General features: G+C 40.9%; 1 protein-coding gene across 2 annotated transcripts in view; it reads right to left on the bottom strand.

Moving 5' to 3' along the window:
* Positions 1-18,755, bottom strand: part of LOC128880272 (basic-leucine zipper transcription factor A-like) — a 60,622-nt gene that overhangs the window by 9,726 nt on the left and 32,141 nt on the right. For both annotated transcript variants that reach the window (XM_054130168.1, XM_054130169.1), the window contains exon 2: positions 85-1,726. In XM_054130168.1, coding sequence (XP_053986143.1) covers positions 473-1,726 — 1,254 coding nt within the window. In that variant the 3' untranslated portion in view covers positions 85-472. The remainder of the gene's footprint in view (positions 1-84; positions 1,727-18,755) is intronic.

Raw genomic sequence — 18,755 nt, 5'->3', positions numbered from 1 at the left:
TTTTGTCAAGTATGCATGTATATGTTTAAAACAACGCGAGCTCGGGATATATGGTGTATTCGTCGATTTAGAAATTGTAATCACCTCTTTGCCTCGCGTTCTAAACCCCGTTTCCAATGTATGCGCCGTTGCGTATCCCCGTTACGGTCTGCACCTGCGAGCGCAGCGTGTCACGACGCGTACCCATCTCCCACGGGGAGCAGACCCATGGTAGTATCGGTTGGCGGTGGTAGTTGGAACGTAACCATAGATAATCGATCGGCGGGCAACCGACACGTTACGGTAATAAATAAGAAAAAGAAGACCTCCTGGAGAGTCGGCCAACCAGGCGTCAATGGATTCGAGAGAGGCCAACCAACGGTTCGACTTGCAGTTTTTTTTTTTTGTTTGTTTCGAGCCGCGCTTTTTATTTGCTCTGCGGCATCAGTGGGTAAAAATCGATGAGGTGACTCAACGATGTTAAAATCGGGGGCTATGATCCAACGCACATCAACGACTCGTGCGTACTACTGCTGCTACCGGTGCTGACGCAGGCGCTGCCCACGTTGCTGCTGCCACAGCTGCCGCTAGACGGCGCTAAGTGTTGCTGCTGCTGTTGATGCTGATGGTGCTGCTGTTGGTGGTGCTGGTGTTGCTCCTGCGCCGTCGTACTCCTGAGGATGTCGTCCGCGGACAGGGGCGTCAGCTTCCATCCAGGCATGAAGTCTAAGTCTAAGTCCGGACCGATATCGACGTCCAGTAGCTCGTTGTTGTTCAATGGGTCCAGGGGCGACTGACTCGATAGAGAAAGCACGCTGCCCCAGTTGATCGAACGACTATCGTCGCTGTCGCCGATACCGGAATCGACGTCAGTTTCATTCGACGATGTCGGAGGCATTGGAAACGGCGTCAGCCTGCCCTGCTCCGGTGGTTGGAGTTGAGCGATCGGCGCTGGTATAACCGGCTCCATGGGCGGCGGACTTCTGTCCCTCTCCATCTCGCGTTCCAGATGCCTGAGCGTGTTGCAGATGAGAACCGATCGATGAAGGCTCGGATCTGGGAACTGGCGATACCTCGCCAGCTTGCACATAGAAATGTTCAGGACGGCTAGCCGCCTTTGTCTGTAACAGGCTCTGCCGCGTCGACACCAACTCGACCTCGAGCCCTCGCAGCACCTCTCGTTCGCTCGGTAACTCGAGCCGAGCTCCAGATAACTCTTCCCGTTTTCCTCGCGCCGTATCGTCGGCGGCTCGTAATGATGAGGCGCCCCCCACTGCGGCTGAGGCCTCGAGAGTTGACTGTAACCGTTGTTACCGACCGGACTGCCCGGTCCACGTTGATGATGGTAATAATGCTGCGGGTGATGGTGCAGGTGGGCCACCGTGGATGCCGGCGGCGCTGACGTTGGTGTCGACGACTGTTGTTGCTGTTGCTGCTGCTGCGACGACTGATGCTGTTGTTGTTGCTGTTGCTGCTGCTGCTGCTGCTGCTGTTGCTGGGAACTAGCCGATGTTGGCTGACAAGGATTCGTCTGCAGGCATGGCGGACTCACTTCCATCTCGTAATATGACGTCGGCGTTTGGCTCAGCGGGGGCGTGTAACCATCTTCCATTGCCCACCAGCTACCCTCCACTCGGCCTAACTTCGATGGGCTCTCGCCCATATCCATGTCGAACTCCATGCAGCCCACACCTCCCTCCAGTTTACGTTTTCCTGCCGTGGCCTGCAGACCCATCATTGCACAACTCTGAAAATAGATCAACAACGCGATTAGTCAGGGGCAAATTCTGATTTTGCAGAAGACATTGGTTAACTTCAATAACTTGTAGAACTGGAGAAGGAAGTAACGAAGTCGAAGTAACTTGTTGGAAGGAAAGAAACTCTTGATTATTTTTAAAAGAATATTTATCGAATGCTTTGGAAATGGAGGCTTCCTCGTTTAGTTTTATTTAATAAAGAAATAATTACTGGAGTCATGAGAAAGATAAACCGAAGGAACTAGAGGGCGTTTTAGCGACATTATTACAAGCGGGAGAGTAGGCAAAACGACATGACTCAGAGGGTCGGCTCGCTGACAGACGTTCGAGAATGACGTCAGGCGTCTCCCTACCCCGGACTGAAAGAAGTCATCGTCGGAATGGATGATCGAGTGGGCATGGGCAGAGATGGGGGGACAGAGGAGTGTTGTTACTCATGGGCTCAATCAGCAAGCATGCGGGCCCCTTGTGAAATGCTCTTCATTTTCCTTCCGTCTCTCTTATTTTTCCTCCACCCAATTACAATTCGTTTCGAGATAAGTGGAAAATTCGAGGTACCAAATTTCAAACTTATTCAACGTTCATGTAGGTATTTACACATGAAATGAAATATAAAGATCGATAATATTACATAATCTATGAAATTAAAACAATATTATTACACGTAAATTTGTCAGAAGTTTCTACGCTTGGAATCCTATCCCCCGCCATGTTGGAAAGTGGTAACACACGAATGGCCATAAATCAATGGAGAACAGTTCAACTTTGGTCAACGAATAACCTCTAACACGATCTTCCTACGAACATCGATAAAAAGCGATAAGCAAGCTCGCTAAAACGTAATGAATCTATTAGATCCCACGTGGACATCGATGATTTACGTCCGCGGGAGTCCGATTCGGCGACCGTGCGAGTGAAAGTAAGTAAATAATCGCTCCTCCTTCCAGCCTTGCTTGCTCGACCGAGCCCCGAGGGGGCGAAGAGAAAGAAGGGGGATATCGGAGAAAATTTGAAAGGTAAAAATCTCCTCCGCGTATGAGAACCGCTGACAGCGCGCGGTTGGTTGCGTGAAACGCCGCGAGATGTCACCACCGACGCGTTCGTCGTTTCGTCGCATACACGTGGTCAGCACATGACGTTCGGTTTGATTTCGCGAAAAAGACGAGAGAAGAAGGAGAGAAAAAAAAACTGAAAGAAAAAGCAGAAATGGAAGGAGCCGCGGAAAGTTGGAAACCGCGGTAGGAGGCGCACGGCGGCTTCGACGTCATTTAAACAGATAATCGATGCGTTACGTTGTTAACAGCGAAGTCGAAGAGCGGCGTGTGCAACTGGCAAGACAGGAGAGGGGAAAAAAGTTCCGAGGAAACGAGCAATGCCATCGGAGACGATACCGAGCGCTCACGATACGCGTGCGGCAAAACAAACGCGTCGTCTTGCTACGGCAATAGAACTTAACGTTACCTAATGAAAAGGTTTCTATTTAAATGAATCTTGTACGGCAAAATGCACACTCTGCTGGAAAAATGAAACATGGGAGGCTTTTTCAGGTTATGATCGCGCTGATTATCGAACTGACCAGTAGGTGGCGATCCTTCTCGCTTGAGAGAATCTTAAGCCTCACGTAGACTTAAAAGATTAAGTTCTGGGCTTGTCGTGGCAGAGAGGATAATTTCACATTAAGTCTCACATGAATTTAAGATGTATATTTCCTTGCAAAAGGTGTTAGATAATGTGTCGAGCATCGAGATTTAAGGTTAGAGTACTCATCGTAAAAATATTCTGTTGAATATAAACGTATTTGTTACAAATATATTAGATTAAACTTCAGGTTAGGTAATGTGTTATGCATCGAGATTTAAGGTTAGAGTATTCATCATAAAAATATTCTGTTGAATATAAACGTATTTGTTACAAATGTATTAGATTAAACTTCTTAAATCAATTTCTACTAGAGTTTTGGGTAGTAGAAGAATATCTTCTTGAAAATGACTTGCAACACGGTAGCAGAGCCAGCAGCCAACGACTCAATCTCAACTCGGCAGTGTACATCCGCCACGGCGGCCTACTTGGAATACGACTCGCTCGCGAAGGTTCTCCTTCCAACAGGGTCGACCAGTCCCGAAGCTCTCAGAGAGTCGATTCGCGGAATCGCGGGGAAAACAATGACGGATCAGATCCGCGAGCTTGGTTTCGCCTTCTATCACGGTGAAAACGCAGTTTCCTTAGGAAAGTACTTCTTTTTTTTAAACGATCGAAGCTTTCCCGATGCTTGCCCTTATTTGTCGCGGAAAAACGATGATGCACTTCGCCCTAATACGTGAATATTCGCTGCAATTCGAATTCATATGTGGGCGACGAGGTCTAGGTTAGATTAGAGACTATCCGAGTTTGTGTCCGCTGGGTGGACCTGTTTTACCAATCGAGCCGGACTACCTTGTCGACGGATACTTTCTCCGTAAGAGTAACTGTTATCGGTTTGGTCTCCACGTTTGGATTAAATTATTAATTTGTGGAATATTTGTAGCTATGGGGGAGTTTTTGTTGGAATTAAAACTAAAATAATCGACCTAACTGAGAATGGAATATTGTCACGAGTCTTAAGAATCATATACCAAACTTATGCATTAATATATTCCTAGTAAGTTTATACTTTCATTAAAATCACTAGGACCAACGCTAAATTAGAGCAGCGTTTGCTTTGCTACGTCAATGATTATCGATTAAAAAGAAAGTGGATATCTATATAGCCACAACGCGGGAGATGAAGACTTCACTCGTCGTGGTCGAGAATTTCCCGTCGTCTGCGAATGATGTTTGCGAAACATGGTCCGGGCACTTGTTGAATCGAGACGACCACCGGGTGGTTGCTGCGGGGGGTTACCCGCGTAACGGATTAGCTGTGTGTGGCAGAAATGCACGGTTCTTAACTGCCCATAAATCAAAGTCACGAAGCGCGCCCCGTTCCGCCACTCTCTCTGTTTCTCCCGCGAAATTTTTCAGGGGTTGCGGTTTGCCCAACTCTCCGTCCAAGAATCTTTTGAACCTCGCCTTACTTAGGATCGTGGCACTGATTCAAAGAGGAAGCACGCTTTCGTTCGTTTCACCCTCTCTAGACTTTTCGCGCTGCCGTTTCAAGCAACTCAATCGCATCGATGAAAATTGTTCTCCGTTAAAGAATGCACGGGTTTCGTACGCTTCATCGCTTGAGAATAGTTGAGATCTCTTCCAATCCTTTAGCATTTTGTGCTTCCTTTCGGAGAAAAACTTTTAGTGAACCCCTTAAGTTGGATCAAAGCAAATTGTTTTAAAGAAATATATATTTATACATTGGAAATTATCACTGGATTGATTTCATGTATGTAACTACTCTTACAGAAATATATGGTACGAGACTTCGTGTCTGTTTGTATCGATACAGCCATCTGGTGGCGAATTCCTACACTAATTCGCTGGACGCTTCGATACGAATAAGGAAAACGCGTGTCCGATATTGCATGAATTTTCTAAAAAAAAAAAAAAAGAACAGCTAGATAACTCGGTTAGAAGGAAAACGAAACATTACAAGTGGTACAAAAACTTGAAATGCTTGTGTTGAATACATCATCAATTATAAGACTCATAGGATACTAACATACCACCGTATTTCAAATTTACTTTTGCGAAATTGCGCCCAGAGTGAAACGTCACAATAAATGTGTCACGTGGACGAAACGTATAATTTCATGGCAGAGAATTTCTATAAACAAAATCGCCCCAATTCCTGGTTTATCGTCGGGTATGTGGGTCAATGGAATGAACGTGAGAGAAGTACTAGAACTAGAAAAGATTCATGACGACTGCGCCCGCAATAAGATAATGTTCACCGCGTGAAGCCTATCTGGACGAGCTGTACTGTACGCTCGAGAAGATTAACAAAGCTAGCTTTTGCGTCATTCTTCATAAAAGCAAGGAAAATTCTGTCCACCGTTAGAAAAAACTTTTAAATGTCCCGAAAATCAAATATAAAGTATCTACAGGGGAAAAAATCTATGCGCATAATAAAACGTTTATTTTATATTTATATTCACTAAAATATATATACTGTAGTCATGATATTCATTTATTGCATTTAAAATATTTATATTATATTTATATTCCTTTACTTGTACACTGTAGTCATAACATTTATTTTTCTTTTTAAAAAATGTTGCTTCTATATTTAAAATACATTTCATTTTCACGAGTCGAGTATCTTTATTTGCGTGTTAGACGAGATTCGGTTTGAAGGTAAATATTTTTCTAACCGTGATTGGTAAAAATGTTTTATATAGCGCGTGTTCGGTTTCATTTAACTCGTCACGAGCAGTGGCGAAGCACGAGAAAAGAATCAAAAGTAGAGAAGGTTCGCGGTGGATCTGGCTATGCCTGACGATGAGGTAATGTTTGCTACACGAGTCAAAGCTATCTAGCCAGCCAGCGAACGAACACACACGAAGCCGTGCTCGAGCCAGTTGGAGCCCCGTAGATAAAACCAGCGACTGTATGGCGTCGTACATTCCTAAGCTATATGCGTGTACGCTAACCGTGCGCGAATACATCTATACGGTCGTATAAGATCGAATATATGAATCCCACGTTTTCAATTCGATTATTTGAAAATTGTTGGCAATGCTAATAATTATACGTGTCCAAAAAAAGAGAGAAACAAAAAAATATATATATATATTGTATATAAAACGGTCGAAGACACTAGTTGCTTTGGAGGTTAGTTCAATAATTCGGTCATACAACTGCGAGGACACGAGCAACTCGGTCAGAGTTCCGAAGTCGAGCGGTGGAAAAAACAAAATACGAAGATTCAACGCATTCAAAGTTCGAATGCAAAAAAAAGAAGAAGGAAGAAAGAGATAACGATACGAGGAAAGTCGAGTGGCGTAGCGACTTCGCGATACTACCTCCGCGCTTTTGTTCGCGAGTATCGGCATATTGGGGATGTATGCTCGATTTCCGTGAAAAATTAATGGTAGAATCGAAGTCACTATAGTAGACTTCGAAAAATCAATTTCCTAGATGTTGACAATACGTAGCATTTCTGATTATTATAAATACAGAAATATCGGTAGTAATGTATTGAATTTTAACAATTTTATTTTGTGAACAACTGGGAATATTCTAAGCACACAAAAAGTTCTATTATTCGAATTATTTTATTTCATATTTTACCTACAACTGATGAAGTCTCTATGACTTCTCATCAGAAGTATATACATATTATGCTTTCAGGGATCCCTCTAAGTATTTAGATTCTAAATATCCCTAGATATAAATATATATAGAAAGTGTTCATTCTTCCTCGAAAGCCATGTGTAAATTACCCAATAAATCAAGCAATAATTTTATTATCGAGAATGCCTTGCAATAGTATCAGATAAATCGATTTTCTAGAAAATTCGGACTGTATCATCCCTGTGACGTAGTGACTCGTCGCATGACTCGCCACGAATAGTCCTAACCTAAGTTCGCGTCGAATTTGCAACTGTGTAGCGTGTGAATGCAAACGAGTGGTATCGGTGGGAATTTTCTGCGCCGCTCGGCACAGCACGAACGACGTCGAAGCGACGTTGATGCCGGCAGTCGGCAGTCATGACAACATGACGTCAACCGGCCGTGTGTTATTTTCGAAAGGGGACTCGATCGACGCGACGCCTGCCGGCGAGATCGCCAACTACGAAACGACGTCGCGCACGACGCTATCGGGCCAAAAAACAATAACGCGCACGATACAGGCCACCGTGTTAAGATTATCGAGCGTAATTCCGACGGGAATTTTTAAATAATTTATTCAACATGTTCCCGTGGTTCGTCGCGCAATTTTTGTATCTGTGCAATTAGCCTAGTTTAAAAAACATTTTTGTATGGCGTACTATCATCTTGAGTGGTCTTCCAAGATGTACTTTACTTAAAGTAGTTGGACTAAATAATATAGTAAATTTATTATAGTATTAAAGTATTAGTATTATTATTAGTATTATTTAATTTGTACTAATTAATATTAAATTTGTTAAACTGTAATTTTATTATAATAAAATTTGAAGTACTTTGTTTTTGATTTCTATTTTTGTATATAGTAAAGATAATTGAAATAGAAGGTTAATAAATGACATTTACCCTGTGGAATGTTTTTAATCGATGATTCGCGCGTTTATGCTCTCTTGCGGATTTTTTTATGCAAATGTATTATTGTTGTCGGAAAATCTTGCATTTGAGCACGACGAGCATCGTGCGTATTGCTTTCCAGTCGAGTAATGCTGTTCAATAGAGCTAGTTTTTATTCGTCTACTTATCACTGACGCAGGTAAAGTATTATTTATAGGTATCATGCTCTGCATACTGTTCCATGATGAAAGTGCACGATTTCTTGTAAGATATCGATGGATAAAAATTACGTAAGAATTGCATATGCAGAGGGTACTTTATCATCCAATCTTTTCTTCTTTGCTCATCTGAGCAAAATCAGTCTAGGAATAATTAAACTATTTTCTGCAATTTTTAGATTTCTTCTGTGATACGTTTATTATTTGTACAAATTTAAAAAAGTGGCGTAAATAAACCGCGAAGAGAATTCAATTGTTCATAGAAAAGTTAAATAGAATTTTTCCCTATCTCAGCTTCTGCATCTTCTGTTATTCTGTCCTCGTCATATTAACTGAACTATCTCACTTATTTTTATATAGTCGTGTTTTTTAATTTTGTCAAGTAATATAAAATGATTTTAGGGTAAGGTACAATAAAGTACATATTCGTCTTTGTTTGTGTACTTTTTTCGACATGATCTATGAAAATTGTAATCACCGATTGTTTATGCGTTTCGCACGAGAAAAATTTTACGAAATCGATGGTGAATTATGTAACTGTCGAATTTCATTTCGCAACGTGACGCAAGAACGTCGTCTCGCGATGAAATTTCTCGGAGCGTTTTCGCGGCTCGCGATCCTGGAAGCTGAACGCTTGGCTTTAACGGTGTAAAGTCCGCGGCAGATTAGCGCCGCGCTATCTCGTCGAGCGGATAAGATTGCCGGGGAGCAGCCAGTTAGGCTTCAAGGACTCGCGTGTTGCGCTCGTCGCGGACTTCAAAAAATTCGACGGCGCGCGCTTCCTGACGCAACCGCCTCTTTCAAATTTCAAATTCGTATTCCCAATTTAAATTTGATTAAAATTTTTTTAATATTCTTTTTACATGTATATAGTTTCATACACTCGAATTCGTAAATTTAGAATGAATTCCTTTGGAAGCTACTTGTTCCTTCATTTGTTATGATTAGACTGCGGATCTTTATACAAAATAAAATTTTCGCGAACGTGCCTACCAAAAATTGAACCTAAATATGAATTTATTTCATTCTACAAATATTACAACACGAACTTTACTTTCAATGTTTTTTTATATTTTTACATATTGTTTGCATTTTGTAGTTTCTTGCACGTTCAAATTTCCTATAAATGCATAAAGATCCGCAGTCTAATTACGATTAATCCATGATATTGTATATCTTTCCATCGAATTGTGAATTTTATATTTTAATATAATTTTCACTGGAGAAAACATTCGTTATACTTTACTATCTATTTATAGATTTAAATTCATTGTTCTATCGTTTCTAATACCATTATGGCTTTGAGCTATTTGTTTATTTGAAGTATTTGTTATTGCGTGTTAGTGTTTATACCAGTGCGCCGCAATGCAACATTTGCAACCGCAAAATGCAGCGACTAGTATGCGCATGGGTAATTGTGTGCCACGGTCGAGCTGTTACAATAAATATGTTCCACGCGAATATACACATAACGACATATACGAGAGTTCTATACAAAGAAAAACATCCCCCCCCCCCCAAAATTAAACGAATATTTGCTATTTATTATTAGTAATACAATATTATATTAAATCTTATTTCTCCGTTTACCGCAGAAGATGTTTGCATACGTGTGTATATATGTATTAGGTTGTCCCAAAAGTTTCTTTCGTTTTATTAATAAATAATACATGCACAATATTTGATGTTTTATGTTACATTACTGAATTCTGCACGATTCATTTTGCTCCATTACTGTTACAACATGAATATCTATGAAATTAGATTGTCTATTTATAGAAACACGACCACAGAAAATAATTGAGTGCAACTCGCGAAAGAAACTTTCAGGACAACCTAATATACACATATCTTCTTTTTGTGGTGTGTAAAGTATATGAGATTTCTGATTCCTAATTTTAATTAACGAAGGGTAGCATACTTGGGGGAATGCAGGGGAGAGTAGATCCCCGATGGGACAGTTCGCCTAATTTAAACGGAGTTCAACAAGTAGGGCTCCATTCTCTCCCGTTATCAATCTATCAAAACGCGGTGATTCATATTTCCAGTGATCCCGAAGGTGATTGTGAGATGTGGATTCGATTGAAAACAATGCTATCGCCTGGCAAATATACGTGTTTAATTCTAGGATTTGATCTGTGAAATATTATAATAAAGTTCTTTTTTTGCTTGCGAGGAACATTAATTAATAACGAAAGAATGGAAAGTAGAAAAAGATGCGCTGTATCTTATTTTGAACTGCGATTAAACGTACGGTTACACGTACACAGAAACTCTTGTGTAGACGTGCACATCGTATGTACAACCTTCACGATAAATACACTACCCTATATACCGTAGGAGAACCTACGGCGCCGGTCGGTCCTACATTAGGGGATGAATAAAGGAAGGTCTCCGAAAAGGGAGGGTTGTTTCCCCCGTGCAAGCGGTTCTCAGAACCCCTCGCAGCTGTGCTTTGTCGGCACGATCAGGAAATCGGTCATTCTACCCCCAGAGGGACCAACTAGGTGGGTTGAGAACAGAGATGGACGAGATTCTTATTTAAATGGAAAATTTTAAATTACGAACAGAATATAAACAACTGTTTATTCGATAAACAACAAAATTGAATATTACAAGAGGAAGAAACTTAAATTTAATTGGTGAGCTAAATAGACCTCATGAATAAATTACTAAGTGTTGGTTTTATTTATTAAGACAAGTGTATCTAATAAGACAATGTTATAAATCTAAAGGACTTGACACTTTACCGACCGGTAGCCTATTAATCGTCTCTTTTCTATGGCAAACAATACTTTCTTATTTATTACTGAGATAGCACGATCCCATTGTATGCTTCCATTAATATGTGGATTATGAAATATTATATAAATATAATATAATATAATATAATATAATATAATATAACACTAATGTTATGAAAATACACAATATTATTGAATTTAAGTACATACATTTAAGTGTATATGTCCAAACGCTATCGGTCGGTAAAGTGTTAAAATGAACCCTACAAGTTTTTAGTAACAAAATACTTCCCGTTAACATAATTATATCAGACTTAAATATAACCACGTATACTTTCACTTAAAATAAAAAAATCGAGTACATTCCATTCCACTAGTGTTTAATTAAAAAAAACAATATCCTAGAGTCCTCGGAATAGCTTGCATCGACTCTTTGTGCACGTCTTATTTACCTCTGCCATTGTTCTACCACAATGTCGTCGGTTCTTCGGTTGAGAACCGCTATGGCGTAATCTAGTAGGGCGCACGGCATCTGCGGTGCCCTAAACGAAGGGTCCCGGCACCCCGAGCGCTCAGGAACTGCGGAGAGGAAAAGAGACGGGAAAGAAGACAGAAGGCGAAGAGGGGAAACGGATGGAAAATCGTGAGAGACGGAGCACGAAGAGAAACGGAAATGTAGTTGGCTTCTTAGCGTCGGCCTGTGGAAATAAAGAGATCGGGAACGAAGTTGCGATATTTCAGCCCTTGAGGGGACTACGGACGCCTTAATTGGTCCGAGAGAACACGCCGGATGCAGCGGCTCGTGTCAGAACGAACGGAATCGAGTCTTCTTCCTTCCAGCTCTTTCTCGTCAAATAAATACCTTCGATTGAGGGATAGTGCTATTTTTAAGAGGCGCGGGGACCCAACGAATCTATTTAACCCTCCCGGTCCTAAATGTCCTTTGAATGGAAGAGGAGCTCAATCACGATAATTGAAATAATTGAAATGGTAATTGAAATGATAGAATAGTAAGTAATTGAAATATAAGCAAAACTAACAAATATGTACCTTCCTATTGAACATATTCAGTTCAATGTGAATTGAAATGAATTGTTGCGGAGAGTGGACAAACTTATAAAGGAGTTATACTCGTGTTTTAATCATAACGAATAGAAATTCGTTGAAGAAATATTTGATTGCAATGTCAGACAGAAAATCGAATTTTCCTTTAATCAATTTTATTTATATTAGTAGAACTATTCCAATAGACCAGGATCATTGGATCATTCATGGTTTAGAGACTTCCAGTACTTTCTCTCTGCAGCAATGAATATTTTAAGGTTTAACTATACAGAAGACTTTTACAACATAATTACTCAAAGGATTAATAGTGTCACTATTAAACCAGGATCCTCGTCCTTCATCGACACCAACTTATAGATCCGAACTAGACGAAACAAAACCATCGGTAACAAGCCATCCTCATCAAACTATCACTTCTTAGCTTATGTAAGTATGTAACCTAGTCCCCTAACTGACCCGCTAATAAGACCCACTACTCGCAAACCTTCCTAGAGTCGAAACGTAGCTCTGCAAACCGAGTAGCTAGAAATTCGACCCGGCGAAAACGATCATTCATCCGTGATCCACTCGCTCGGGGAAAGTGTCGAAGAAAGGTGGCGATCCAGCGTTCGCCAATCGAAAGAGATAGGAGAGAGCGTTCACCTGACTTCGCGGCTCTGTTCGCTGCTCACTTTTGTTTTAACGAAGATTGTTCACTTTCCGAGCCACGCTGACCCACGTACAGCTGTAAAACACGCACGTGCACGCACACGTGGGTGGCTACCTTTGTCGTGTGGGAAGAAAGCCGTACAGGGGTGACGCAAAAAGAGGGGCCATATGGCAGACAACGGGGCAACCCTTGTGCGCGGAAGCCCGCGGCCGGAGGGGATGGAACCCTCTCCCCTTCCACGTGCACTTTTTTCCTCCCCTTGCCCTCGGGTGGCCGCTTTTTCCCCTTTATCATTATTATTTTTCTTCTTTTTTTTTCTTCAACGCAGCATCTTCCCGCTTACGCGCGCTACGCGACCGTCGATCCGACGAAATTGAATCGAAACCGCAGATAGAAGGGAATATTCCTTTCGGCGTTGGGGAATCCTCTTGGTTCTCGTTTTTATTTCTGATAATTTCATCGGCATCGATGGGGCTTGACTGATCGCTCGCGACGACAGGACTCGAACGGTGCAATTATCCTGGATTGTTTTTCCCGCCGCGATCCCCCGACCGTGGAATAAAAAAAAAAAAGAAAAAAATTGAAACGGGCTGCAGCGACACGCGTTTTCCAGGGTATGACGTTCGTCACACGTCTGCTCGCTGACCCCTTTCGGAAACGCGGTCTTCGTTTCTGATACGAGTGGCGACCACCGATGTGTGCGACTGATTGTTTTCCGTCTATTATTCTAACAAATTTTTCGTAGATGAAAGTAGATACATAGTAGACGTAGGAGGCAAATGACAGTTGTCGGTAATACCTAGATACATTTTTTCTACAATATATGATAAACAAATTGATTTGAATAACAGAATAAATTATATAACGAATTGTGTTAAGATATAAGGAAAAATAGCTATGTACAGTTAAGAGCAGTTCAATTACACATATAAATAAAACTTATATTTTAATATAAAATACTTTTATATCAAATTATGTATTAGGTTGTCCCGAAAGTTTCTTTCGCGAGTTGCACTCAATTATTTGATGTGGTCGTGTTTCTATAAATAGACAATCTAATTTCATAGATATTCATGTTGTAACAGTAATGGAGCAAAATGAATCGTGCAGAATTCAGTAATGTAACATAAAACATCAAATATTGTGCATGTATTACTTATTAATAAAACGAAAGAAATTTTTGGGACAATCTAATAACATGTTCATGTATACGAAATAAGAATGATTAGGTGACTCCAAAAGTAACTCACCTAATTTAATAATCTCTTCCCACTTTTCTCATTTATTTCACCAATTAATTTAAAATTCCTCCCCCAATTATAGTGCAACACTAACAATCATGGAGAACGCTATCACCCAGGACTTCTGTTAAACTCAACGCCTCCCACCACAAAATAGTCTGTATCCGTTTGCATACGGAGGATTATCCACCAAGCATCCAAAAGGAAGAAGTAGAAGGGCCAGGGGGATGAAGCAGGAGGCAGAGGAATCGCAACACGGGTGAAACCTGTTCGCGCAGACGAGTGGGCGCGTGGTCTGAAGTTTACGATCGCCATCGTAGGACAGTCAAAGAAGGAGGGAATAAGATGGTTAGGTGGTCGCAGGTGCCTTCACCAGCCACGGTAAATAATACACATGCGACTGTAACGTGCGCTCGCGAGTTCAGCCGCTTACGAGTGGGCCGGTCGCAAGGTGCATTCGACGCGAGCTGCAAACGTGCAGGTTTCGTCTAAAGGCTGCTCCACTTATTCGCCTACTTGTCCGACGCTGGACAAATAGCCGAACATGTGGACTGACAGCGTTGGGCAAGTGCCATGCTCGTGTGTTCGACTATTTGCCTGGATATTTGACAAATAGCCGAGAATACGCGAATCCGCCTTAACCTATACTTAACGAGCGCATGTATACTTTGGCCAGTGGAAGAAATTGTTGATGGAATTCAAATTTTATAATTATTTTATAATTAACGAAGATTTACTATCAGACAATACTAGTCTCGCAATAGTATTACGTGCATTAGTATTCGCAAGTAGCCATTTCACTTGAAAGCTAGGGTGTTGGATATTTCTCATGATATCTTCACGAAAGTGTTATTAATGGATTGGCGAGATTTCTACGATTAAAATGAGTACAGACACGGCCATATTCGGAGGCACTCATATTTCCGAAATTTACAAGTGTTTGTTTCACGCATAACACAAAGTAATCCGAGCATAGTCGTGTTTGTACTCGTTTTAATCAGGAAGACCTCCCCAATTGAATTCCAATATAATCATGCAGGTATAGTGGGAAAAGTGTGGAAATTTTTATTTTTATCAGAAGACTACAAGTCAACCACATAAATCTAAACACTGAAAAGGGATGGTTACCTAACTCGAGTCTCTAATATAAATTCTTTCTCATTAAAAATGAGAATTAATAATAATCAACTAACTGTATGCCCGATTGCAGGTGAAAGCAGATATTTGACCGTTTCCCGCCTTCCAGTGATTCATGCTGCGACCATTCGGCGTCAGGCGGTGACATACCACAGAGAATTCCATTTACGACTATGGGAAAGCACCTGATCCCTCGGTTGATTCAAATTGCCCGAAGACGAAGGTATCGTTGATCGCGCCGGCATAGTACCGAGTATTCCATAGAGTCTACGGCACCAAACCATATGTTGTCCTCGGACCACCAAGTGACGATTCCCAGCACGCGATCCAGGCCCCTCGGCAAGGGAAAGGAACGTCAACTCGAAAGTAAGTGACGAGAGTCAATAAATGCGTATCCATGATAATTAATTTCGCACTACTTGTCCACTACTTCTCAGACATCTCAGCTGGCCAACTTGTTGGTAATTGTCAGGAGATTAAATTCAACGTTGAATTTTGATTACGTACAATTTGAAGTAGTCATGGGAAATGTACGTGGTAGGATTTATATAAATGTATTAGAAATTTGTATAGAATTTATATTGTATATTTTTTTATTGGGGGTAAGATTATTTTTAAGTGTCCTATTTAAAGATGATTGTTCAGGTTGAACACGTTTATATAATGTGTATTATTTTATAATTTCAATTCATGTAAACATTCTGCTCGGAAGATACATTATATTCATATACAATGCATATCAAACTGTTTTAAATTGCCATGTTTATTCGGTGTATATTTTCATAATAGTAAAATAATTTTATATTCGTATACAATGGATGTCAAACTGTTTTAAATTGCCATGTTTATTCGGTGTATATTTTCATAATAGTAAAATAATTTTATATTCGTATACAATGGATGTCAAACTGTTTTATATTGGTATGTTTATATGGTGTATATTTCACCATAATAGTAAAATAATTATATATTTATAATATATATTTAGCTCATAGTATCGGTACCTATAAACTACTCTGTTACCACGACTAGAATTAATTTCGATTTTAAGATACTCCCAAATATAAAATACTATTTGTTTTAAGAACTCACAATCCAAACAATGGACTACTCCGAAGAAAACCACAAGAGTGACATACCCAACATATTATCCTCCATAGCTGACATCAACTTCCAACCATCCAAAAATCACACTTTGGGACACCCCCGCGAAGAATCCGTTTACAATGCACCTCGAGCCTGTTGCTGCTGAAGAGGGGGTACGATTAGCGTTAATCAAGGCCCCCAGGACGCAACCCTCAAGTTCTTAATCCGAGGGAAACTTCATAACCTGAAAACCCAGTACGAGAATTTACGATCCAACTCCACGGAGTTCCCCTGTTAGGCGTGTCTCAGCAAGAAACCCCCCCCGAAAAATATGCCTGCCACGGAACCGTGTCCTCGTCCATTTGCGAGGATCTACCAAATCTACCTGGACCCAGGTAGAAAATGCTGATCGTCGTCGTGCGCGGCCAGGATGGCTCGATGTTGCACCTTGACGAGGGTCGGACGTCGAGCACATCAGGGGGATCCTCTGAAAGGTTCCCTTCGACCTGGCCCGATCGCCAGTGGCTCTCATGGTCGCCAACCTGGCTCTATTAGACTGGGCCATAAATGATCGACAATTTTAGACCACGTGAGTTTGTTTCTTTCTTTAAGTGATCCCAGACCTGGAGGTCCTTAACCTCTCGGCCATAAAGGTATACGGAAGCTTGCGGTAGCCGGAAGTGGGCACAATTTACTTCTAATGATGGGTAACCAATTTGTGAGATATTTCTTTGTGGAATTCGAATTTGAATTTTTATTTCTCCCATTTGAACGGCATTTTGTTTCATGCGAGAAGTGAGTTAATGTCGCAACTTCTAATTTTAATACTACTTTCCGATGTAGTAATTAATCCAGTGGCCATTGAATTTTAACATTGAATTTGTAACCCGGGTTAGTATTTTAATAATACGAAATTATATAAAAATTAAGTTGTTTAAGAAGAAGTATTATTCATCTCTTTTATCGATTCTTGTCCCAAACAACTACAAACTTATTCCACGAACGTTTCCTACGAGATATCTCGTGCTTGGTCCTGAATGGGTCAACTTGTGATCCTTACTCAGCTCCCAGAAGGCTCTGGATCGATCGAAGAGTAATGGATGAGTTGTTTATTTTGAATGCGTCGCTGAAAAATTTTTATCTAGGGGTTTTGCCCCGTGACACGTGGGTGCTCGTGGAAGAAAGGGGGCCACTGCCCCGCTGCCCTCCATCCTTTCCCTATTCTCCCCCGAAATGTTATCGATCCTCCGCTGGGGGCAACGAGTAACTCGAGGGAGTAACTCAATTGGTCGATAACGCGGGAGATGAATCACGCGAGGGCCTCTCTTGGGTACCGCTTCTTTGAACCCTCTTTTCTTGCGTCTGCCGAATTCTACGGTCGGGACAGGTCCTAAGCCTGATGGGTTCACCCACTGCAATCGCAAAGATCGCGATTTAGAAGGTTCCAAGACGATGAAGGTCCAGTGGATTCCAGAATTTCAGTCGAATGTTTATATATTCAAAACACTCATTCACTCCCATCAGGAGAATTGTTTATATCAACTTTATGGTTGAGGAATTGATACAGTGTTCTCTAAACAATCAATAATGGTTTATGGGGAAAATTGATGCAAGATACTGCAATTTGAATTAAATGTATGAAGATATAAATGCAGAAAGAAATGTTTTTATAATTCTTCATTATATTCTGCCAGTGGCATTCGTGGCAAAAATTGATGAGGGGACCACGATACGTTTAATGTGGATAACAACTCTTCCTGTTAATATATTTTTATTTCATGATTCTGTTTCGAGGAGGCGCCTTCCAACGTACCTGGAAATCGAGTATGGCGTTCAGGGGATAACGTGGAATACTTTCACAGAGGGAAACAACGACGTTCGGCATAATTTCTCCGACTAACAGTATATCCTGGGCGTGTCGTGAATGGTGGAGGATCGGGTCATGCACGCAGGTTCTGTGGACTCACGCATCGTGGGACTTATCAAGAGGCGAGTAACGGGGATTAGCAGAATCATCCTCGCTCGTTATTAGATATAATTACTCCACCTATTCTTGTACTTTAATATAATTGATGATGGAGTTCAATATTGAGAAGATGGGGACCCTTGGAATGTCGAGTAGGTTGAAACTGCAGCTGAAGTTTCAAGAAACAACGACCATGACCAGCTAGAGTAACTGCGACAGCATTTGAGGAACCACGTCATCGGAGCACAAATGAGTTTGTCTTTAAGGAACCTGACGACATTAACAATCCTCTGTATTTAGACCTTTAGGTGGATAACTAAAGGATAACTCGAATTTGACTGCTGAGGTTATATAAGACCTCTATCGAATTTCTATTTCACCATACTTGAAGTTATTTGTCTTGTTATAATAATATAGGAAATAATAAAACAAATTCACACAAAAATTATGTTCGTAGTATCTACAATTTTAATAAAGTCCTTTAAACAAAAGTTTTCCAACCCATTCTTCTTATCCAATTCTTCACATATTTATACTACATTAAATAATTGATTACGACCTCATATAACCTAAAAATCTAAGCATCAAAAATGTCCACCACAAACTAACCAAAACAAATGTATCCCCAACAATTTCCTAAATTCTACCTAGAAGAAATCCTACACCTACCGTAATTATCTTCTAAATTACAGCTAGAAGAGATCCTCCACCCACAAAGAACCTAAATCCCAAATATGTAACGCTTCGAATAAATTCGTGTGGACCCACCCGTTCGTAA

Source organism: Hylaeus volcanicus, chromosome 7, assembly GCF_026283585.1.
Source record: "Hylaeus volcanicus isolate JK05 chromosome 7, UHH_iyHylVolc1.0_haploid, whole genome shotgun sequence".
Lineage (NCBI taxonomy): Eukaryota > Metazoa > Arthropoda > Insecta > Hymenoptera > Colletidae > Hylaeus > Hylaeus volcanicus.
Note: the sequence above shows the minus strand (reverse complement) of the source record. Positions and strands in the feature narration are given on the sequence as shown.